The 22,411-nt window shown below is 37.6% G+C and overlaps 4 protein-coding genes across 5 annotated transcripts; 3 read left to right on the forward strand and 1 right to left on the reverse strand.

The window, feature by feature from the left end:
- The first annotated feature begins 50 nt into the window (after positions 1 to 50).
- On the forward strand, positions 51 to 4,483 carry LOC140770077 (bystin). The gene is made up of 12 exons (XM_073111069.1): positions 51 to 297; positions 388 to 597; positions 687 to 813; positions 1,044 to 1,095; positions 1,184 to 1,511; positions 2,157 to 2,236; positions 2,330 to 2,377; positions 2,767 to 2,913; positions 3,498 to 3,570; positions 3,672 to 3,747; positions 4,005 to 4,087; positions 4,180 to 4,483. The coding sequence occupies exons 1-11, from the start codon at positions 157 to 159 to the stop codon at positions 4,082 to 4,084; spliced, it is 1,362 nt and encodes a 453-aa protein (XP_072967170.1). The 5' UTR covers positions 51 to 156; the 3' UTR covers positions 4,085 to 4,087; positions 4,180 to 4,483.
- A 678-nt stretch (positions 4,484 to 5,161) lies between these two features.
- LOC140771148 (uncharacterized) lies at positions 5,162 to 8,602 on the reverse strand. Its single transcript, XM_073112573.1, has 5 exons — positions 8,388 to 8,602; positions 8,258 to 8,311; positions 7,650 to 7,753; positions 6,200 to 6,238; positions 5,162 to 5,649 (listed from the first exon to the last, which is right to left on the reverse strand). The coding sequence occupies exons 1-5, from the start codon at positions 8,461 to 8,463 to the stop codon at positions 5,515 to 5,517; spliced, it is 408 nt and encodes a 135-aa protein (XP_072968674.1). The 5' UTR covers positions 8,464 to 8,602; the 3' UTR covers positions 5,162 to 5,514.
- Positions 8,603 to 9,298: 696 nt separating this feature from the next.
- On the forward strand, positions 9,299 to 13,734 carry LOC140774919 (uncharacterized). 2 transcript variants are annotated; one of them, XM_073118108.1, is made up of 5 exons: positions 9,299 to 9,974; positions 10,176 to 11,124; positions 11,218 to 11,742; positions 12,062 to 12,526; positions 12,933 to 13,734. In XM_073118108.1, the coding sequence occupies exons 1-5, from the start codon at positions 9,379 to 9,381 to the stop codon at positions 13,239 to 13,241; spliced, it is 2,844 nt and encodes a 947-aa protein (XP_072974209.1). In that variant the 5' UTR covers positions 9,299 to 9,378; the 3' UTR covers positions 13,242 to 13,734. The 2 variants fall into 2 exon arrangements, with proteins under 2 accessions (XP_072974209.1, XP_072974216.1); XM_073118115.1 differs by having other exon boundaries at positions 9,299 to 9,962.
- A 1,194-nt stretch (positions 13,735 to 14,928) lies between these two features.
- Positions 14,929 to 21,399, forward strand: LOC140776797 (MLO-like protein 14). Its single transcript, XM_073120657.1, has 15 exons — positions 14,929 to 15,623; positions 16,178 to 16,235; positions 16,436 to 16,677; positions 16,904 to 17,020; positions 17,216 to 17,276; positions 17,630 to 17,724; positions 17,901 to 17,975; positions 18,304 to 18,389; positions 18,610 to 18,659; positions 18,858 to 18,898; positions 18,998 to 19,162; positions 19,284 to 19,319; positions 19,526 to 19,593; positions 19,705 to 19,765; positions 20,203 to 21,399. The coding sequence occupies exons 1-15, from the start codon at positions 15,492 to 15,494 to the stop codon at positions 20,602 to 20,604; spliced, it is 1,689 nt and encodes a 562-aa protein (XP_072976758.1). The 5' UTR covers positions 14,929 to 15,491; the 3' UTR covers positions 20,605 to 21,399.
- The last annotated feature ends 1,012 nt before the right edge of the window (positions 21,400 to 22,411 follow it).

Consider the following 22,411-nt stretch of genomic DNA (forward strand, 5'->3'; position numbering starts at 1 on the left):
TTTCGTATTGGTACTTTATGCCCTGGGTCTGGGTTTAAGTGGGTTTAATATTAAAAGCCGCGCTAGGGTTTCTCTCTCCTTCTCCGTCTCCTTCTCCGTCTCCTTCCGCTGCTCCTTCTCCTCCTCCTTGCGGCGTTTCCCGCTTTAGAGGATCCAATGGCGGGAAAGAAGAGGAAGGGAACCCAGCCGCCGCCACAAAAGAAGCAGAATTCCAGCCGCGCCGCCCTCGACGCCGATGACTCCGTCGTCTCCAAGAAGCGGTCTCGCCTCCCAAAGCAACATCAATTCGAAGAGGAGGCAATCTCTCTATCTGTCTCTAAACTTACCTCACTTTCTCTCTCTTCTGCATCTGATTTCAAAGACGTCTCCTTTGTTTTTTTTTTCCAGAAGATATCTTCGGACCTCAGCTCCAAGATTCTGAGGGAAGCCATAAAACAGCAGAAGGAAATTGAACAAGAGACTGAGGATGGTAATCTGACTTCCTTCTCGGCTGTATCCGATGCTCCCTCTGTTCACTCGGAGAGTGACGAGGAGGAGGAGGACTTTGATGGATTCGATGGGTTCTCCGAAACCCAGAGCCAGTATGATGGTGGAGAGGTGCGTTTTTTTACCTCGGACTTTATTCCAAGATTGCTTTTTTGATCTCCTTATGGTACAGGATTAGTAATAATTGCTGTTTCCTTTAGTTGGAGATTGATGAGGAGGACGAGAGGGTTTTGGCGGCGTTCATGCCTAAAGACGCAGGCCCGCAGCAGACATTAGCGGATCTCATTATTCAGAGAATTAAGGAGAAGGATGCCGCGGTTACTTCTGGTTAGTTTTTTTTGTTTTTATGATTTTATCCTTTTGTTGATCTTTTTGAGGTTTTGTGATGCAGTGAATTGAGGAGTCCCCGTAGAACCTAATAGTTGACTCGATTTTTTTCTTCTTTCTGCACATTCTGTGAAAAAAAATGAGTTTATTAAACATCGCTATTTGTTGGTATAGACTGATCTTATTATAAAATGATGATGTCCTATCATATTGCCTTCTGTATATTGCAGAAGCACGGCCAGTTCCTAAAATGGATAGTACTGTAATTGATCTATATAAGGGGTATGTGAGTCTTCTCTTTCAATGATTCCAACTGCGAATATCTAGCATCCTAGTTTTACTAGATGCTTGTGACATCTCATGTCTGCAGGGTTGGCAAGTTGCTACGTCGATACACTAATGGCAAAATCCCAAAGGCATTTAAACACATTCCGGCGATTGAACTTTGGGAGGATGTGTTATATTTAACAGAGCCAGAGAATTGGTCCCCTAGTGCTATGTATCAAGCAACAAGAATATTCTCTTCAAACATGAATGCAAAAAGAGCACAACGTTTCTACAATCTTGTCCTACTCCCACGGGTCAGGGAGGACATCAGAAAAAATAAAAGACTTCATTTTGCTCTCTACCAGTCACTGAAAAAGTCCCTATATAAGCCAGCTGCATTCTTCAAAGGAGTTCTACTACCACTATGCCAGGTATCAGTTGCATGCTCTGGCATAATCATATTATTGGTATAACTAAAGAAGATTTAAATCCTCATCTCAAGATCTCAAAGTGCCGTTCTAATTTACTCTTTTTAACTTTGCCTGTATGTTTCTTTGTGCTTTTACATGTTTTGTCAACTTAGCCATGTACATTCAGACATACACAACAGAATGTTCTAGATTTTTTGGTCCAATTTTGTATAGGTAGCAACACGGAAGAGTTGGTGAAGAAGTAACTAATTTTTGTATTGATACCAAAGTAGCTATTCATTTACGTAAGTTCCCTAATATTCCCTTATGCTAGTCGTTTAGCTTTGGAAAACATCTTCAATTTTGAGACCCATCCTCAGTTTTCAGGTTAAACAGACAGAAGAAACAAAAGTTGCAAGATTTTATTCTCACCAGTTAACACCATGTTGATTTTCTGTCTGGTCACTTTTTACATAGAATATGTATTTATTATCACTTGTGCGGGATGTCAGGACCATTAGTCAAGCCACTACTATAACTTTTATCATTAAAGTACCTTTTGCTCCTTTGATCCTATGCATCACATCAATATAGAATACTTCAATTAGTGGAAGCAATACCTCTCTTTCTTCGAGGCTCTTATGAAATCTCTATTGTGGTTGCTAGTCGGGGACATGCACTCTTCGGGAAGCAGTTATTATTGGAAGCATTATTGAGAAAGTCACAATTCCTCCCCTTCATTCAAGGTACTATCTGCTAGCATTTCTTGTTAAGTCCAATCTTCGGGTTGATTGGAGGAACTGTAAGTAACAAATGTCAATTTTTTGGTGGATCCACAGTGCAGCACTTATGAAGCTGGCAGACATGGATTATTGTGGCACTACTAGGTAACCAAGTCTATTTTAAAGTTTATACCCTGAGCTTTTTTATCCAAATTGTTTCTTCCATAAGGTGATGAGTATAAGCCCAGCAAGTTTCTACTTCTACAGTCTAAAAGTAGTATGATAAATGATACAATAATAAGTAAATATGAATATGCGCATCATGATCAAATCAATATATCAACAATCAATAACCTGATTAATCCCTGAAATTTTGGATGTATGCATCTAAGTTGCTTTTCAACCATAATTTGTGATCAGTGGTGTTTCAGAGTTCAAACCCTAGTCCTACATTTTGAATCTGAATAACATTTATTCTGTCTGTACTGCAGATAATGTAATGGTATTTTATTTTGTAATGAGCTTGATCTTTTTTGTATCCCTTGTAATTGCAGTTATTTCATCAAGCTGTTTCTGGACAAGAAATATGCATTGCCTTACCGGGTGCTTGATGCTGTTCTTGCTCATTTCATGAGGTTCCGTGAGGATAGGAGGGTCATGCCTGTTATATGGCATCAATCACTTCTTGCCTTTGTGCAAAGGTTAGTAGTCAAGATTTGTTCTCTTATCAATGTTACTACTAATTGGCAAGCGCTTCAGTTGTCAGGAGAATCATTACTTATTTAGATTTAGCTTGGATATCATGTTTGTATCTCTGATTCCATGTGGAAGTACTTAAAAAACTTGAAGGGAGCATCATCTATTCTACAGATTTGGCAGAACGTTTACTTTTCATTTTGTCGAAAGTCCTCAGAAGTGGAAAACTAATGCTGTATGTCCCAATAAAGAAATTGACTTCTCCTGTAGTCTGTATAAGGTGTTATTAATTTCATATTTTATGTGGGTCCAAGAACTGGAAAACTACTTTCCTTTGGGGGGAAGAGTTCTACATGGAAACAAAGTAGCGGCAAAAAGCACTTTCCCTTTTCTATAAAGTGGTATTCTCCATGGATTTTTATTTCCCAAACATTTTCTGTGGATCCAGATGCATTTAGTGAAAAGTTGCTATTGTAGTCTTAATATAGAATCTATTTTCTTTTTTTGAACTACATTATCAATTAAAGGGCATATCGTGAATGTCGGCAATCCTCTTACTCTTGATGCATTTATGGTTAATCCGTGGCAGGTACAAGAATGAACTGGAGAAGAAGGATAAGGATGCTCTTGATAATTTAATGCAATACCAGAAACATTATTTGGTATGACTATACTTTGGTTAAAAGATATAAAGCAAAAAGTGCAATTAGAGAAAAGCTAGCTGAATTATCTGATGATGTGATCTATCTTTGTCTCTGAATAGGTTACTCCTGAAATTCGTAGAGAACTTAAAAACAGCCGCAACCGGGGTGAGAAGGATGACGATCTCATGTTAATTGATATCCTGGATGAAAATACTCTTACATAATCTGTTGGGGATTACCTTTTACCTGAAAATCTTTGCTTATAATTATGACATTGTTTTTTTTTTCTCTTTAGATTCTTGTTCTCTACAATTTTTAGTCGTCATTCTTTTTTCTTTTTCTTTTGTTTATGGAAAGGTATAGTTTGGATTTTTGGTCTCCACCTACCATATAAAACTGTTCCTTTATATGAATTATCGGCACGACTCGTTTCCTTAACGGGCCTGCCTTACCTTCACCTATTTCGGTGATCAACAAACCAATTGAGGAAGATCGATGGGACTTCCCAGAAGTTCCTATGGAGGAGGATTAAAAGGTTTGGTCTACATATATTCTAATTCGGACTTTCTTTATTTTTCTTGTTGCTACGACAATATAATTATGATTTGTCTGATTCTCTTATTGCAGATGCTGTAGATGGCTCCTGTCCCTGGGCTGCTGTATTGATCATTCAACAAGAACCGATTCCTTCATCCCTAACAACGGTGCAGAGTTAGCGCCAGTTCAACGGTGCATTCTCCAGTTATCTGTGCATTGCTTTGTTCATGGAGTATCAACAAGAAGGAAATTTATAATTTAAAAGCTATTTTCCATTGTACGATCATCATATGAGAGTTTTGTCCATCCAAATTTTCAAAATGTCATATATTTAGAATGTTTTTGATTATTGTGAGTTAAATTGTTTTGAGGCTTTAATTCCAGCCTTGGCTTATGTTGTGCATGTGGCATCTTAAATCTAGAGGTATCATGCAGGATGATCGAGCCTGCAAGGAAACATTAAACATTATTCACGAACTTACATCATCAACAATTATTACTCTTGCTCTGGTGTAGTAATATTTATAAAATTGAGAAGATTAAAAAAAAAAAAAGCCTTCCACTTGACTCAGTCATGCCATCAGGGTCCGTCATGTTTCTGGGATGCTTCAAAAATCCATGGTAAACGTATACAGGTATCTCCATGTTGCTTAGTATGCTTCCATGGAGTTGCAACCTGATCACGCTGCAATGCTCTAGACACTAAGATATATTAATTCACGCTCACCAGCAGTACAGTTTTATCTTCAGTAGGATGAATATAATCTCCGTCAATATATTATTTAGTTAATTACACAGCCTCCCTACCATTATCATTATTCATATACACCCCTTGAATTTTTTTTATGACATGGAAGAAAATACTTATTTTTAATAGTCTATATAGTTTTTTCTTAGTTGATTCAAGTATCCATGTGAATAATTAAAAAAAAAAAAAATAGTGATAGTTCGGATAAGCTAAGTATAATTATCCTTATATTATAAGGGAAGCATTGCTCTTTTGTAACACTAACATGCATCTAAATGCATTATGATGCATTATAACCAATAATACCAGGCAAAGGAAGGCAAATGATGAAAATACTTTATCTTCCTTGATACTTCATTTATGAGAATACATAACAGAAGCTCATGTAGGTTGCTTAGCCTGTTCTTCATTTTACCAGTGAAAGGAAGGCAGTTGATATGCCATTCACAAACAAGTACAATAAAAATCTAATGTAGGCTTAATTTATGCTACAATCTGGAACCCCTTGGTCAACCAGTGGTATAAACTTGAGTTAGCAAAAAGTGTGGAAGCTTGGACTAAACAAAATATAGGCCAGTATGGGTGTTCTCTGTAGGAAAAAAAACTGATTGACTGAACACCATTATGCTTCCTCTGAATTAAGTATCTGGTGCCACTAGAGCAGTACAATGGTAACTCTATGCTGAAGTGCTCGGTAGGTCATCAGTATCAGCAATGGGCTTCGGATGCGATGGTGCTGGTTTGCTCACAGGGGGTGGCTTAGGCGGCCGGTTCGGTTTAACCTGCTCAACTTTCTCTGCAGGGATATCAAACTGCATATTGCGAAACAAACAAATTTAAAAACTCTGGAATGACAAAATTATCTAGACAAACGGCCTCCTACAAACAAACAAACAAGAAAGAAAAGAAAAGCAAAAGCATGGCAAGACGTCCACGAGTCAGTTGCCCATCGGTCACTTTACACACGTACCAAACTCTTAAATATTAAAATTTCAAGATTGGATAGGAACTAGAGAAATAAGTATAATATATAATAATATATCCTCCAATTATGACAAGTGAAAATGCACTAAAGGGATTAAAATCTTAATGGAATGCCAAAGTTTCATTGCTTTAAATTAACCATGAATAATTTAAGTAAGTTCATGTCATAATAACAATATTTGCTACTTGTGAGTATACATAAAAGAATAGAGGATCTTATAACTCAAGAGTTATGCACATAACCATGTTTCCAAGTATATATTTCATTTGATTGCACTAAGAAATCAAGTTACTAACAGAAGAATTTTCTTTCCTTTTGCTTCTTTTAAAACTTCTTCAAGAGAGAAGGCATTCCAAGCTTAAGTGAAAAAATCTAACCTTAAAACCACAGCCAGAAACACAAGCATGAAAGCATTCCTGCATAAAAAAGACAAGCGATAAGTACAAAGGATTAAAGCAGTAAAATCAGGATCATTGATTGTTAATATAAGAAATTCACTATACTTGGAACTAGAGGCAAGATCTTATTATCATCCCTAGGAGATAAAGATGAACTTATATTGTGGCACCAAAAGATGACAGATACTAAATGCAGAAGTTATATTGGTCACTCTAGAAATAGACAGAGCCTACTTCAGTAACCACGATTCCGTATGAAGAAAAACTGACAATAATGCAGCCACGTGTTCTATCTAATGACAAGAGAGTAAGTACTAAATCGGTAGGACATGTAAACACACAGATATTCCAAAATTAAATTTCTGATGTATTTCAAACCAGTCATAAATCACTTCAATAACAACCTAGGGAATAAGAAGACAAAACCACTCCGACTGCGTCATTAATGTACAAACATGCTTAACTTTTCATTTCCAGCCCACAACTGGCTTTGCATTTAATCAATCAAAACTTCAAGCTTAGGTACTTTAAAAGTTTAAATGCAATGCTAGGTCAATGCAACTCAAATTTCTTTGATTTGATTTATGTCAACACTTGCTCCTTCTGACTTCATTCTCAAAGCAGTTTTACTTGAGTTTCAGATTTTATGGCTGCAGCTACCCCTTATCGAAATAGTTCACTTTTCTATACATATTTACATTCTGAAATGTAAAGTTTCATAATGTAACCATTAACCAAGTCCATGTACGTAGATTCATGTAAATAGTCCGTGTTACTGAACCCTAATAGCAGGATTGATTGATTAATTGAACTTGTAACTTTGTGGGAGTACAAATTTCTCACAAAGTATTGAGAAGATACCAATACTTCGTCATCTACTTTCATGATACCAAAAAACAAAGAAAAAGAAAAAGGAAAATGAGAAAGAATAGAAAACTAAAAAAATAATTGGTAAAAATCATTTGTAAAGATACATGCAAATGAATATATTTGACATAGCCTCTTAACCGTTTTATGAAAAATATGCAGTGCCTAAAACAGAATGGAGACTATTTTTGGTACAAGAATTGTCGTATATATTTCTAAGCTAAAGTTAAGGAACAAGATGTGGAAATCCACTATACAAAGGGACTAATAGGACAATTTATTTATCTTCCAAACAGGTCAAAAGTGAATATGATGTTAACGACATGCAAACTGGTATCTGAACATCATAGAGTAAGATACAATAAATTACTGAAGAGTAAACCAGACATGTAATAGTGAACCAATTGACGTCCAAACATGTTATGCGCACTCATATTTAATACTTTTTACCGATACAACTTTTTCTTGCTCAAATATTGTAGCATACAAATTTAACAAAGTTAAGAATTTTCATTAAAAATATGAGATTCTATATCCACAAAAAAGAAATAGACCGACTCACCAACGAATAACTGTCCTCTCCTGGAGACCTATCAATGTATGCACTCCACTCACGGTCCTTCAAAACAGGATCTTTATAGCATATCTCGTTGCATTCGCTAATACCTGGAGATTCGGAAAAAGAGTAATCATCAAAACACAAAAGTAACAGAAATATATAGTAGATAATCTCTTGCAAGTTATTATAAAGTCAGAACTAAATTAGAAAGGGCCACTTTTAGAAGGCAAGAATAAAAACCATATCCAAATAATGCTCTTCTCTTACTTCATTTTATACTCTTCTCCTTGAAAACGCAAGCCCTCCATTTAACGCAAATCTGGCTTTGAGTAGTAAACTAGTCACATGAAGAAAGATCTATTTATACTAAATCCTGTTGTTTCTAATATTCCCAAAAGAAAAATTCTTCTACTAAGTTCTTTAAGGAAAACATACATATTCTAGAGAAAGGGACATCATCCTCTCATTCTTGATCTTACGTGTCCAGGATATATTAAGTATGACAACATTCAGACGAATGTACTCTTTATATGGAAATATATAAGCATCAGAAATTTCACGAACACAGGAAGAACTAGAAGAATCATGTAAAGTACGATTCAGATGCTTACATTCTTCCCAAGTCTCCCCATCCGTATCGCATCCTTTCTTGCAGAAGACTCTCCCTACGATAACCCAAATCACTTCAAGAATCCAGGAGAGAGAGAGAGAGAGAGAGAGAGAGAGGGAGGGAGTACTAACAAGGGATTTGGATGAGGTTGGCGTATTTCTTGGTGCAGCGATTCCCGCACGGGGGAGTCCAGTCCTCAAGAAACATCGTCGCCTCCGATGCCGCCGCCGCTGCCGTCAAGCGATCGGATTCTCCCCCTCGCCCTCGACCTTACCTCCAAGAAGGGATTCGGATCGGCTCGCTCGTGGGAGGAGAGCGAGAGAGGGAGAAATCTCAAATGCGGCTGAACCGTATATTAGTTACTATGAGGAATATAAATACGGGTTTGGGTCCCAAAACCCGAAAGAAACAAGATCCGGCACGTGCATCGCATGCGCTTTTGCAGGTACTCGGGTCCAGTCAGAAGATACGTAGTAAAAACAAATAGAATATTCTGATTACATATGGTACTTTTTGTAAATATATAAAATGGAGGAGCCTCCATGTAAATAAACCCGAACATGAGTTTATTTGAAACAACGACCCTTTTATTAATTTGTTTGTTTATTTCTTTTCTCGTCTTTCATAGTTTCATATGGTTGCTTTTGTAAATATACCCGTTAAAGAAGTCTTTTGTAATAAACCCGAAATAAATGAGTTTATCTGCAAAAGAGACCCTCCTATTCCTTTATTTTACTTATTTCTCTTACGGTTGTTTTTTGTAAATATACCCGTAAAAAAGGTGGAGATGTAAATCTCTAGAGTCGAGGAGGTTTTTCGTAATAAACCCGAAATATGTGAGTTTATTTGCGAAAAAGACCCTTTAATTAATTACTTTTGTTGTCTTATATATGGCTGATTTTTGTAATTATACCCCTAAAAGAAGAGTAGAGTGGTAATTGTATATAATGGAGGAGGTTTCTCGTAATAAACCCGAATGCATGAATTTATTTGCATCAAAGACCCTATTATTAATTAATTTGTTTTTTTCTCTGATCATCTTCCCTCCAAACTAACTGGATAAGAAAACGGCAATCTTGTCCTCCGCTCGGTTGTATCACAACCTTGGTAATCTATTTCGCCATGGAAGCTCCCCATTGCTTCCTTACGGTACCAAAATCCCCTGCTATGCTCTTCTCTCCCGATGCTCTACCCATTTGCACCTATCCCAAATCGACCATTTCAAAACGCACTGGTGCAATTAGGGTTAGGACTTCGAAGTTCCTCAGCTTCGGCGTCTCCCATGTCCTTCGGAAGTACACAACCGAAGCTAGGTTTTCCGCGAACCAAGTATCAGGAAGCGAGAAGGCTAGGGTTTCGGAGGATCTCCGGAAGGAGGCGGAGGAGACCCTGGAGTGGAGCTCCGTCTGCTCCCAAGTCTCCGCCTTTGCTTCCACTAGCGCAGGCCTCGCCGTGTGCCAAGGAGGGGATCTCCCGATTGGAGGAGATAGGGAGGAGAGCGAGAAGCTATTGGATCAGACGGCTGCCGCGGCGCTCCTCCCGCAGCCGTTGGATTTTTCGGGTGTTGACGATGTTTCGATAATTGTGAGGTCGGCGGTCGCCGGAGAGATGCTCACCATTCGAGAGCTTTGTGCTGTCGTTCGGAGTTTACGTGCTGCAAGAAGGGTATTTCAGCAGTTGGAGCAAGTCTCACGCGATTCTGATAGGTGCCAATCGCGGTACTCGGTTCTTAGTTTATTCTTGATTGGAGACTGGGATTCCTTATAGAATAGGGTGGAATAAGTGATGTTATAGATGATTTTTTTTGTTAGTTTTTAGCAATTTTATTTGTTTGGTTCCTAGCCGCTTCCTGTGTTTTCATTTCTTCACGATTCACAATCTAGAGTTGATAAAATTTCCTTTACTTTTTGTTCCAACAGGTACTCTCCTCTTCTTAAAATACTGCAAGATTGTGATTTTTTGACAGAATTGGCTGAGAGTATTGAATTTTGTGTTGATTGTACCCTCTCTATAGTTCCAGATCGGGCTAGCAGGAAGTTGGAATCAATTAGAAAAGAAAGGAGGGGGAACATGGAGAGACTAAAATCTCTGTTGAAAGAGGTATCCATGAAGGTATTCCAGGCTGGTGGTATTGACAGCCCTTTAATTACTAACCGTCGCTCTAGAATGTGCGTTGGCATTAAAGCTTCACACAAGTCTCTGCTTCCTGAAGGTATTGTTTTGAGTTCCAGCAGCTCGGGTGCCACGTATTTTATGGAGCCAAGAGATGCAGTTGAACTGAACAACAAGGAAGTTAGACTTCTTGGGGATGAGAAAGCTGAGGAGCTTGCTATTTTGGGCTTCCTAACTTCAGAAGTTGCAGCCTCAGAAACAAAGATCAGGCACTTGATGGAGAAGATTCTGGAGTTGGATCTTGCTTCTGCTAGAGGTGCATATGCCCAGTGGATGACTGGTGTGCGGCCGCATTTTAGTGAGGAAAGTGAGAAAAGTAAACCAGACACAACCCCGAAATATCTGTCAGTGGATATCGAAGGTCTCTATCATCCTTTGCTCCTTGAACCTTCACTTAGAAGGTTGCCTTCTTTTGTAGTGGCAAAAGATTCAAGCGCAAAAGTGTTAGATACAAGAGGAATGATGGACTCTGAAGAATCTCCTGGTATTGAGACTCCTGTTCCTTTGGATATCAAGATAGGACATACAACAAAGGTAGTTGTTATCTCTGGACCTAATACTGGAGGGAAAACTGCCACTATGAAAACTTTGGGGTTGGCCTCTCTTATGTCGAAAGCTGGGATATTTCTGCCTGCTAAGGGTAGTCCTAGGCTTCCGTGGTTTAATCAGGTTCTCGCAGATATTGGTGATCACCAGGTAGTTTCTCTGTTTCTCTGAAGAGAAGGTATCTGTTGTGTTTTGGTGATCAAATTTGGTTTATTAATGAAACTCTTATTTTCTCGATTGAAGTCGTTGGAGCATAATCTCTCTACCTTTAGTGGGCACATTTCACGTCTTTGCAAAATAATACAAGTTGCTTCAAAAGATTCACTTGTTCTCATTGATGAGATTGGAAGCGGTACTGACCCTTCAGAAGGTGTGGCTCTTTCCACCAGCATTTTGCAGTATCTCTCTAATCATGTTAATCTAGCTGTTGTGACCACACATTATGCTGATTTAAGTCGTTTGAAAGCTGTTGATTCTCGATTTGAGAATGCTGCAATGGAATTCTGTACGGAAACCTTGCAACCTACATATCGTATACTATGGGGGTGTACTGGTAATTCCAATGCCTTGAGTATTGCTAAATCAATTGGTTTTGATCAGAAAGTGCTTGATCGTGCACAAGAATGGGTTGAGAAACTAGTGCCTGACAAACAGAAGGAACGCCAGGGCCTGCTTTATCAATCTTTATTGGAAGAAAGAAATGTCCTAGAGTCTCGAGCAAGGGAAGCCTCATCAGTTCTCTCGGAAGTTAAGAAACTATATAATGAGGTATGCTTTTATAGTATGCAATGAATGCTTTTTGCATGTTATACATGTGACATAAGGCCATCTATTGCCAAATTATTCATGGGGAGAACATTAAGGGCCAGTTATCTAAACATACTTTTTCTTTATGAAAGTTCCTTTTCCAAGTTTTTCTGCTGTCATGGTAGTGATGTTAATACCACATTCCTTCAAACTGTAATAATTTGTTGTAAAGTTTTAATTTTTAATATGTGAATCTTGGTAACATTTCCTCAATCATTATTGAATTGGGACTTGGGAGATGATACTGATTATTTTCTTGTGGACCTGCTAAATCAATAAGATTTGCTCTGAGGCCGAAGATCTTGATAGGCGGGAGGCAGCTCTGAAGCTAAAACAGTCTCAGTTGATACAGAATGAATTGAAGGTTGTGAAGTCCCAGATGGACTCTGTAATTAGGAGCTTTGAAAATCGACTCCAGAATTCAAGTCCCAGCCAATTTAATTCAATAATGAGAGAAGCAGAAGCAGCTATTGCTTCTATTGTTGCAGCCCACAGTCAGACTGATGATTTGTTTGATGAGGAAACAGAGAACCAGAGTTCATATGTACCTCAAGTTGGAGATAAGGTATATGTAAAAGGTTTAGGAGATAAGCTGGCAATTGTTGTTGAAGCACCAGGTGAAGATGGAATAACTATGGTTCAGTATGGAAAGATCAAGGTCCGTGTTAAAAGAAATGACATGAAATTGATGCAGAAAAGCATAAACGATACATCATCAACTATGTCTTCCTATACAAAAGGAAAGGTTCGTTACAAAATTTCATGGAAGTGCTTATAATTTTTTCCCCCTTCACATTAAAAAGGATAAGCTACCTCTTTTCTCTTACTGTTTATTCTTCCCATATCTGGAGGAACATTTACAGACAAATCATCTATCTTGCAAGTTAGAGTAGTCTAGAAATCTCATGCCAATTGAAATTTTTAATACGCAGCAGCTTAAATATAAATATTTCGGAGCCCTTTGGTCCAATTTAGTTCTTACGTCTTATGATATCATTTGTATTTAGTCTATTAAATTGATCCTTGATTGGCCTTGGAACTTAAGGTTGCTGGATGGTTGCTTCTGTAGATTGTACAATTTGACAACTTATGAATTCTGTCAGCACGATGAGGTTAGACAGCTTACTTATTATTAGTTTTGCTTCCTTCAGGAGCAGAGGCAACAGTCAAAGAGACCTATGAAGGCATACAAAGATGGGGATATTTCATTTGGGCCAGTTGTGAAGACGTCGAGGAATAAGGTTGATCTGCGAGGCATGCGTGTTGAAGAGGCATCCCATCACCTTCAGATGACAATTTCAGGAAGCAAATCATACGGGATTCTCTTTGTTATCCATGGGACGGGCACTGGTGCTGTAAAAGAATGTGCCCTTGATATCCTTAGAAATCATCCTCGAGTGGCCAAGTTTGAAGAGGAAAGCCCAATGAACTATGGATGCACTATTGCTTATATCCAATGATATTCTGTTATAATCCTTTTAAATGACGAAATTGTTGCTCTTACAATTTCTCATTGAGTCATGGAATTTTAGTTCGACTTTGTGTGCTGCCTGTCGTCGAAGGAAGACAGATGAAATCATAATCTTGCCCTAGAAGTGTAGGGTGACATTCAATGTGATGGAAAGACTTGCCCAGATTCCGAGTGATGATAAATATGTCACTGCAAACCTTGTACATTGGAACACTTTTGTAAGCATGAGAGCATGACCCAGAATAGGAAAAAAAAGTATGGTACATGTTTCATAGAGTGATATTACTGATGCCTTGATCCCCTTGTATTCATCTTCTGAGAAAGAGTCAAAAGAGGATCAATTGATCAAACTTACATTTGGTTGCCTGCATTCCTTTTTTCTTTTTTCCTTTTGTTTTGGACAGAAGACAGAAGTCCTATTTCATTGAAATATAAATCTGCATTTGGACTTTGAGAATGATTGATCTCACAACACTTGTATCAATCAATACTTTTTGTTCATTTCCATGATCAAAGACATCCCACATGAAGTGTTAATATGCTCTCTTTATTGGTCTTGTTAGCTGAAATGTGGTAGGGTGTGACCTACCAGCATCATGGAGGATGTGAAAATGCCAATAATTGTATGCTATCATCCCATGTTAGGGGTGCAACTTCTCACGACAGACAATCTATTCATGGGGTCCCCCTAATCTATGATCTGGTACATATCCAAATCTTAACGTGGTAGGCCATCAAACAAATGATCAGTTTGGCATATCTCTTACTTTTCTTCTTTTTGTCTCTCACTATAATAAAAAAATTAGAGGCCAAAACTTAGTTTTCTTCTTCTCACCATCTACTCAATTTCCGTATTAGTTCCTTTAAAATATAATTAAGAACAAAGTTATCCTAAAAAACTAAAAACTAGTTTAATTACTACACAAGAAAGAGCTCCAACCTAAATATCTCTTATTTATTTTAATATAAAATAGTGCTAAGTTCTCTCGCTTTATTATCATTTCTTTTCCTCCTTTATTTCGGAATTTGAATATTAGAAAGTGGCCTAATCGTGAAGAAGTCCGACTCCCTGATCCTCCTCTGCAAACGACGTGCACCGTCCATCCTCCTCGTGATCTACCAGCTATGATGTAGACATAGAATGCCATAGTTTTTATTAAGATATTTGCATATTGACTCACTTATTTTTAGATAATTATTTTCTGAGCAAATTGCATTTTATCCCGCCAGGTTTGGACTAATTACAAGTTAACAGTCAATTATATTCAACTGAAACATTGAAGTGCTACTATATATATATTTTTTCATTCATAATTTGACCGTACGTGAATTCTTAGCCTAAAATTTTAAATTATCTCTTTTTTTGTGAGTTAATTAATACATTGGAGCAAAAATACTTATTATTAACTCTATAATCTTTTGATCTAAAATTGCTAATCTTCTATACTAGATTGTCCTTTTCTTCACGGCGGTGGATCATGTGCATTGCACGAGTGCACAAAAGTAGGAGATTAGTGCCTAATCAAAGGAGTAAACTCTCCTGAAACACTGGTACTGGTCAGCTTTATGGTTTTCTTTTTGCAGTTTGACCCTTACTTTTACGAAAAAGTACTCTATAAAGTAGTCACTATTTATTTACTAGTCGCCAAACAACAGGAGATCGAGGTCAGGTGGGATTCACAAGGTTTGACTGGGGAAGTGAACTCTCGACAGTCTCAAGACACACACACACACGAGATCTAGAGAGAGAGAGAGTGTGTGTGTGTGTCAGAGGAGGGTTGCTGGGAACCAGGAATCTTCTCCTCCCCTCGCCGTCGCAGGCTCAAAAGGATAAAAAATCAAAGAGAATATTGCATTTGGAAGTGCATTCGAGATCCCCTTTTCTTTGGTAAAGGTCTCGTCTTCGCGTGACAAGCCTCTGTCCCTCTCTCTCCCTCCGTCTCTGTTTGTCACTTAGTCCGTACTGTAGCCAATTGTGACCTTTGTAGAAGAGTTCTCGAATCCTTATTGAAGAAAGTTGCGATCTTCCATGTGGATATATTAGGGAGCAGAAGAAAGTTGCGGTATTTGTTTGTGGGTTTCGTGAGAGGTCGAGGTAGAAGAAAAGGTTGTCATTTTGCATCTGGGTTTCTTCCTCTGCTAAGAGATCTTAAGGTTTGTTGGAAGAAGAAGAAGAAGAAGAAGAGGGGAATCATTCAGATTTTATTTTTTGCCCGCTTAATGCTTGAGGAGCATAAATATGGAGATGTCGAACCATGGGGGAGAGTTGCGGTCTTTGGCACTGACCCCTACTTGGTCAGTTGCTACGGTGTTGACCATCTTTGTGTTTGTTTCTTTGCTCGTAGAGCGATCCATCCACCGTTTAAGCTCGGTAAGTTCATACACTGCTCCTTTTGATGTGATTTACTATCTTGAGCTAATTATGTATCAATGTTGGATTATTATTCTGTTGTTTGAGTTTGAATGAGTAGAAGATTTGGTTGCACATAGTATGTTCGTGATTTGGTGTCGCGAATCATATGTTTGATTCATTGCGTGTATAAGAATCTACGCAGTTGGATGATATATGAATTTTTTTCTATCATGTACTTCATTAGTAGGACTTGTTTGCATTAGTTTTTTCGTTTTGTTTTTCTTTTAGAATAAGATATCGTCCTCCTTAAGCTTTGTTTCCGTCTAATTGGGAAACATATTTGGTATTAGCTGGTATTAATTATAAGAAACTCGAAAAGTGAACATTTTCTTGGTTCCTTTTTCTTCAGCAAAAAGGAGGAGATAGGGGGGCATAATATCCTAGCACAAAATATATTGACATATTGTGCCACCCCAGATGTTTTGTAGCTTAATAACAGTTCATCTCATTGAACTTAGATAATGGATATTGAGTCCTAACAGCTGCTTATTGTGTGTTCTGTTCTTTTCTAGTGGTTGAAGAAAACACACAGGAATCCACTTTTTGAAGCACTAGAGAAAATGAAAGAAGGTATACATTATTTTCATAATATTGGCTGCTCTTTTTTAGTATTTGAAATTGCATTCTAATAGTCGATTAGAAACGCTGGCAACTACTCTCTCTCTCTCTCTCTCTCTCTCTCTCTCTCTCTCTCTAAGTTATTGCTTCAAGCTTGCTCTTGCTATTCTCTTTCTGCTTAATCAACTAACGTTTTGACTCCTGTGCTGCAGAACTGATGTTGCTAGGTTTTATATCACTGCTCCTGACAGCCACTTCCAGAATGATCTCAAGTATTTGCATCGACTCAAAGTTCTATAGCAGTAATTTCTCTCCATGTACCAGAGCTGAGGTCGAAGAGAGTACAACCACCGAAGATGTCCCACCTCTGGACCGTAAGAAGCTAATGAGTTTTGTTCTTCATCACGCATTTAGGAGGAGACTTAGTCAACTTGATCGGCCGACCTGTTCCGAGGCATGTGATCATAACTATAAAAATAATTGAGATTCACTAGAAAATCTCTCCAATTCAATATTCTCTTATATCATAATGAATCTGAGATATTAGTTTCCTAGTTGTTTTAACTTTTTGTGTATGCCTGCAAATATTAAAATATAGATTGAGGGATTTGTTTTGCTTGATAGGATTTATCTCACTTTTCTTGCTAAGTTTAGCAGTAATCATTTGGTTTAATGTGCAGGGTCATGAGCCATTCGTTTCATATGAGGGTCTGGAGCAGCTCCACCGATTTATATTTGTCATGGCTATAACTCATGTATCATACAGCTGCTTAACCATGTTGTTGGCCATTGTTAAGGTGTGTTTCTCAGTGTATTGTTATCTTTCTTCTGGCTGTAATTTGTGCAAGAGCTTTAAATTACATGCTTCTGTCTCCTAGAGGGAAGACAAACTTGACTCATAATTGAAGATCTAACTTCTGAGATTACTTTTTTTTTTAGAAATAATTTCTGAGATTACTTAAATCTGTGTCTAATCCTCAATTTGCTCATAGATCCATACTTGGAGGAAATGGGAAGAAGAAGCCCGCAGGGATCAACATGATTCATATTCAGGTAAGATCTTCATGCCATCAAAATATTTGACAAAGTGAACAAAGAGCATTTACACTAGTTAAATGAAACAAGTGCATCAGGACATAATCAATGTTGCCTTAGATAAATCACTTGCAACAGACAAGAGTATCACTGTATCAGAATTGATGTGGACCTCCATAAGTTCGTTCAGAATGTCTCACTTCAGTTAATAGTCTAATTTCATTTTTCAGTAGCAGCTTATCTTTTTTTATCTGTTCTGTTCTCATTATGGAAGTCACTTATGAAGAATCAGCGGCAGCATATCTCTTTTCTCTGTTCTCTGTTCTATTCAATTTTAAGTCTCGTCCTGTTCTAATTCATTTTTCTAACAGAAATTACAAGAGCATTGACGATGAAGAGACAGTCAACATTTGTCAAACTTCACTCATCCATTTCATGGAGAAGAAATAACTATCTTGTTTGGGTGGTATGTTAGATGTTGCTAAGATATTGTGATAAATTAACTTTTATATTTCTAGAGAAGACAAGATTAGCTCTGTTGTCATCTACCAATCAAAAGGAAAATAATTTATCTTTTACATAATTTATCTTATTATTTGCTTGTATTGATGATATTTATAATTGCTATTATTGGACTTGCAGACATGTTTTTTTCGTCAATTTGGTAAATCTGTTGTTCGAGCGGACTACCTTACCCTGCGCCAGGGTTTTATCCTGGTAAATGATATCCTGAGAAGTGACCTTTCTTGTGTTCCTTTTTTGGCTTATAAGGCTATATTTTGCGCCATTACATTGTTCTTTCTTGCTCCTATTTTGTTGAAGTTTAACACAAAAAGGAGCTGGTCTCCAATTTTAAACAAAAGACAAGTAAAACAAGTTTTTTTTTCTTTCCTTTTTTGGTTGGAGGGGAAGGGGATGTAATAGTGGGGAGTTTGTTCCAGGCGAAGGACCCTCGCATATTGAGAAGATAATGTTGTAAATCTTCACTCGTATTTTTGCTTAGCTATGTTGTTTGATCATTCCTTTTGCTTATCCATTGTTACAGAACCACAATCTTACATCAAGATATGATTTCCACAGCTACATGATACGCTCCATGGAAGAAGAGTTTAAGAAGATTGTCGGTGTGAGGTAAGATGCCTGTCTTTTTGTCTCATTGTTTTATACGAAACAGAGTATCAGTTTCTTTTACTGCTATAGTTTCTGTCGTCTTGACTTCTGTACCCTTTACAGACTGTTCATTGTCTTATTACTACCATCCTGTTATGTTCTTGTCTCTAACTTTTGTACACTTCCTTGAGAACTATCAGCAAACACCTAACCTCGTATGCTGCATTTCTTACTCTTGTAGTGCACCATTGTGGGGTTTCGTTGTTGCTTTCATGTTGTTCAACATAAATGGTAAGTCATGATTTTCTTTTAGACTGTTCTTTGGTTTAAGCATCTTCTATTAGAAAATTCTTCTGTCAAATCTTTTAAGTGTGCAGGCTCGACTAATAGAGTAAACACAATTTTTTCTCTAGTTGTTGGCATATACATCCTTGTTTCTGCACTCTAAGTGTTTGATCATTATTCTAACTAAACCATCTTGTGTTGCAGGATCTAATCTGTACTTTTGGATAGCCATTATCCCTGTTACCGTAAGTACTGATTTGGAAACTGAAACGACCTTTCAGACAAATAATGTTTCTGATAGATTCTCGGTTTAAAAGAACTTATAATTTTTTTTTCCTATATAGCTTGTTCTTCTGGTGGGTACGAAGCTACAACATGTCATTGCAACCTTGGCATTGGAGAGCGTTGGCATTAGAGGGTTTGAGGCCAGATTAAAACCACGCGATGATCTCTTCTGGTTTAAGAAACCAGAACTCCTGTTATCTTTGATTCATTTTATTCTTTTTCAGGTATGCCCAATTGCTATCTCCTGATTTGGAAAATATACCTGAAAGGTCATTTTAGTTTCTTTGGCATAATTTTCAAGTAGAAGATTGAATCAAATATCTCTGATATTGTTAACTCCTGCAGAATGCGTTTGAGTTGGCTTCATTTTTCTGGTTTTGGGTACTTACTCTCTATCTCGAATCCTTTTCTTGCTGCTAATTTTTAGAAACTTCTTAAAAAAATTGTCTCCCTCGTTATATTACTCCAAACAAGTTCCTGGCTGTAGAACTGTTTAGTCTAAAAGATAATTAATCTTGTGTTAAACTTGCAAACCATCATTGCTTACTTTTGCTTTTAGCTGATAGTTTAATTGTATTCATCTGCAGTGGCAATTTGGATATGATTCATGCTTTATTAGGAACCATCTTTTGGTATATTGCCGCCTTATATTGGGGTATGTGAATGCTGAATATGAAAGTTTAAAATATCTTTTTGTGATACCTAAAATGTTTTCGCATCTCCATAGCAGTACAAGTATTTTCCTAAATCTACACATACTTGTCAGGTTTGCTGGACAGTTCCTCTGCAGTTACAGTACATTGCCACTCTATGCCCTTGTCACACAGGTAGTAGATCATAATATATTATATACTCTATATTTCCTCTTTCCTGATGAGAATGATTCTGCTTCAGCTGTTAAATGCAACTGTCTGAATTTGAATGCATAGCTTCTTAGTCGCAATTTTACAAACTTATGTTGGTTGATGGAATATCTAATTCATATTAGGGTCTATATGTTGGTAGACATTAGTTGGATTGAGGCTTTAACTATATGAAATGCTCGACGAACTGTCTGCCACTCCAAATATGGTTTGCACCCTTAGATCAAGACCGGACTGATGTAATTCAAGAAAGGGTTTATTTCAGTTCTTACATCCTTGTTTGCCGATACTTCCACATTGTGATTTCCATGATATCCTCTGATCTCTGTCATTGTGCTACTTTCCCATATTGTCAAAAGTTTGATCCTCTGACTTCCTGATTAATCTGATCATATAACCAGATGGGATCAAACTACAAAGCTGCATTAATTCCTCAAAGAATTAGAGATACGATCCATGGATGGGGAAAGGCAGCGAGGAAGAGGAGGAAACACCAACGCGGCATGGACGAGTCAACGATACGCACAGAAACTAGTACTGTTTGCTCCATTGAAGAAGACGATCAGGTGCTGTTCGAGGATCCCTCGTATATACGAATCGAGTTGCAGCCTACTACCACTACTACTACAACCGCTACTGTTACTACTGAGAATTCTCCTATCGGCGATGGTTATCCCATGCATGGTAGCTACGACGCACCTCTCCTTCATTCCTCGATTTCTGTACCCTCCTCTCCATCTCTTTCAAATTATCACAGAAATGGAATATCAAGGTCGCTTTCGATGCCCGCATGGAGAAGGTAACTGCATGAGGTTGTATACATGAAATGTATATGCTTATAATAGCTACCAAGATTGTTTGAAACAAGTTTGGTTAGACAATACTTTATCTCTTCATTTTTACTTAGAAATATGAAAGGGAAAAAGGATGGGTCAAGGAAAATTTTCCAATATCTTGGTCCTTTACCCTTGTTATTTCCCCTATGTATTTACATATGCATGTATGAAATGTCTCACTTGCAATGTCTTCATAAAAACTCAAGAGTGAATGATATCAACCCATGAACCATAATTATTTCATTGAAACATAAAATAATTAACCCCAGTGTGAAGAATAACACAAGCAATCTCTTATATCAACAAGAGCAAAGCAACTTGAACCAGATCTACTAGAACAACAATAAATGGTAAACAAAAACCTCAATTACACCAAGGGCATATAAAATGTACTTAAGACTCCTAAAGAAGATTAAAAAATAGAAAGTCTACTGCTTGCTCCAAACACTACAGCTGCTTCAGTATAAGAGCAGCAAGATTATATTTATTCGGTACTTCACAACCTTCCAGTCTTTAGCACAGTCTGTAAAAGTTCTATTCTTTCTTTTAAGCCAAATACTCTATATCAAAGCCGCCAGCTTAGATTAACAACTATGTTCTTTATGCTATTAGAATGTGAGAGATATTAGAGGCTCTAAGTGTAATTAACCTTTATAAATTAAACATTTTTCACCTCTTAAATCTTAATATAATAGAAACAATCCGCAACTAAATGCTAAATTAAGGCCGTTGAAGGCGCTTAAGCAAGCGGTTACCGTTTTGAGTCGACGGTCAACGGCCCCAAGCGAGACACGTCGCAATCAGAACACCCTGGCAACCGTAAGCGCGCACCTCGGGATTCGCTACTTTCCACGCTGTTTCCACCTCGATCCAACGCCTTCTCTTTCGGTGCTCCCCCATAAAAAGGGGGCAACCCTGGAAGAAGAGAAATCAGAGCGACGAAAAGGAAACCCTAACCTTAACCCTAACCTTAATCCTCCAATCCCGGTCTCCTTTCTCCTCTTGCGCGAAGGTGATCGTCGAATGGGGGGTTTCGAGAAGCAGGTGAAGGAGCGGGCGAGCGAGCTGAAGCGCGCGTTCAAGAAGGGGATGAAGGCGGTGGGCCCGCCTTGTAAAAAGGGGATGAGCGTGGTGGGGGCAGCTTGCAAGAAGGGTTGGTGCAAAGTCCGCAATCTTAAAGCCTAGATTTCAGACGAGATCTCTCATCTCGTATTTCCTCTCCACTATTTGGTATCCTTTTTTTTAATTATTATTCTTTGCGGTTTGTTGGAGATAAAATGTAATTTGGAGTCTTTTAAGCGTCTCGTTGTAATTTTTGCTTCTTTTTTTTTGTTAGGAAGTTTGCATTTAACACCCTACATTGAATAGAAGTTGAAATTCGAGATTTAATCTTACATACCTCGCCACCTTTGTTGACTTATGAATAGTCAAAATACACGATGCAAATTGTAATATCGCTTAAATGAGGGGTTTGTATGCAAATTTGTCTCCTCCCTCTTCACAAAAGGTGGTTGCTGGTTGGATCAAACGAGATTTTTAAATAATTTAATTGCAATTGTTAGGCTTAAGTTTGATTGAAGAATAGAAAATTTAATGAATTAATTAAAAATTATTTATTATAATTATAATTAAACATCACTAAATTTAGTATAACTAATATTATGATAAATATTCTCCCATAGTATCACACTACTGATATCATGGATACCAACCAAATAAGGCCTTAGAATTTCCATCCTAATTACCAAAATGTTTGGGGCTCGGTGAGATGCAT

Source organism: Typha angustifolia, chromosome 2 (assembly GCF_048772165.1).
Source record: "Typha angustifolia cultivar Huaian chromosome 2, ASM4877216v1, whole genome shotgun sequence".
In the NCBI taxonomy this organism is placed as follows: Eukaryota; Viridiplantae; Streptophyta; class Magnoliopsida; order Poales; family Typhaceae; genus Typha; species Typha angustifolia.

What these genes read in the sequence shown, in the direction of transcription:
- LOC140770077 (XM_073111069.1), top strand. Translation starts at nt 157, where the DNA reads ATGGCGGGAAAGAAGAGGAAGGGAACCCAGCCGCCGCCACAAAAGAAG. An exon ending in AACATCAATTCGAAGAGGAG is followed by an intron (nt 298 to 387) that starts GCAATCTCTCTA and finishes TTTTTTTTCCAG; the next exon opens with AAGATATCTTCGGACCTCAG. An exon ending in AATACCAGAAACATTATTTG is followed by an intron (nt 3,571 to 3,671) that starts GTATGACTATAC and finishes GTCTCTGAATAG; the next exon opens with GTTACTCCTGAAATTCGTAG.
- LOC140771148 (XM_073112573.1), bottom strand. Translation starts at nt 8,463, where the DNA reads ATGTTTCTTGAGGACTGGACTCCCCCGTGCGGGAATCGCTGCACCAAG. An exon ending in CAACCTCATCCAAATCCCTT is followed by an intron (nt 8,312 to 8,387) that starts GTTAGTACTCCC and finishes GGGTTATCGTAG; the next exon opens with GGAGAGTCTTCTGCAAGAAA. An exon ending in TTTCTGGCTGTGGTTTTAAG is followed by an intron (nt 5,650 to 6,199) that starts GTTAGATTTTTT and finishes CGCAATATGCAG; the next exon opens with TTTGATATCCCTGCAGAGAA.
- LOC140774919 (XM_073118108.1), top strand. Translation starts at nt 9,379, where the DNA reads ATGGAAGCTCCCCATTGCTTCCTTACGGTACCAAAATCCCCTGCTATG. An exon ending in CAGATATTGGTGATCACCAG is followed by an intron (nt 11,125 to 11,217) that starts GTAGTTTCTCTG and finishes TCTCGATTGAAG; the next exon opens with TCGTTGGAGCATAATCTCTC. An exon ending in CTTCCTATACAAAAGGAAAG is followed by an intron (nt 12,527 to 12,932) that starts GTTCGTTACAAA and finishes TGCTTCCTTCAG; the next exon opens with GAGCAGAGGCAACAGTCAAA.
- LOC140776797 (XM_073120657.1), top strand. Translation starts at nt 15,492, where the DNA reads ATGGAGATGTCGAACCATGGGGGAGAGTTGCGGTCTTTGGCACTGACC. An exon ending in ACTAGAGAAAATGAAAGAAG is followed by an intron (nt 16,236 to 16,435) that starts GTATACATTATT and finishes CCTGTGCTGCAG; the next exon opens with AACTGATGTTGCTAGGTTTT. An exon ending in TGTTGTTGGCCATTGTTAAG is followed by an intron (nt 17,021 to 17,215) that starts GTGTGTTTCTCA and finishes ATTTGCTCATAG; the next exon opens with ATCCATACTTGGAGGAAATG.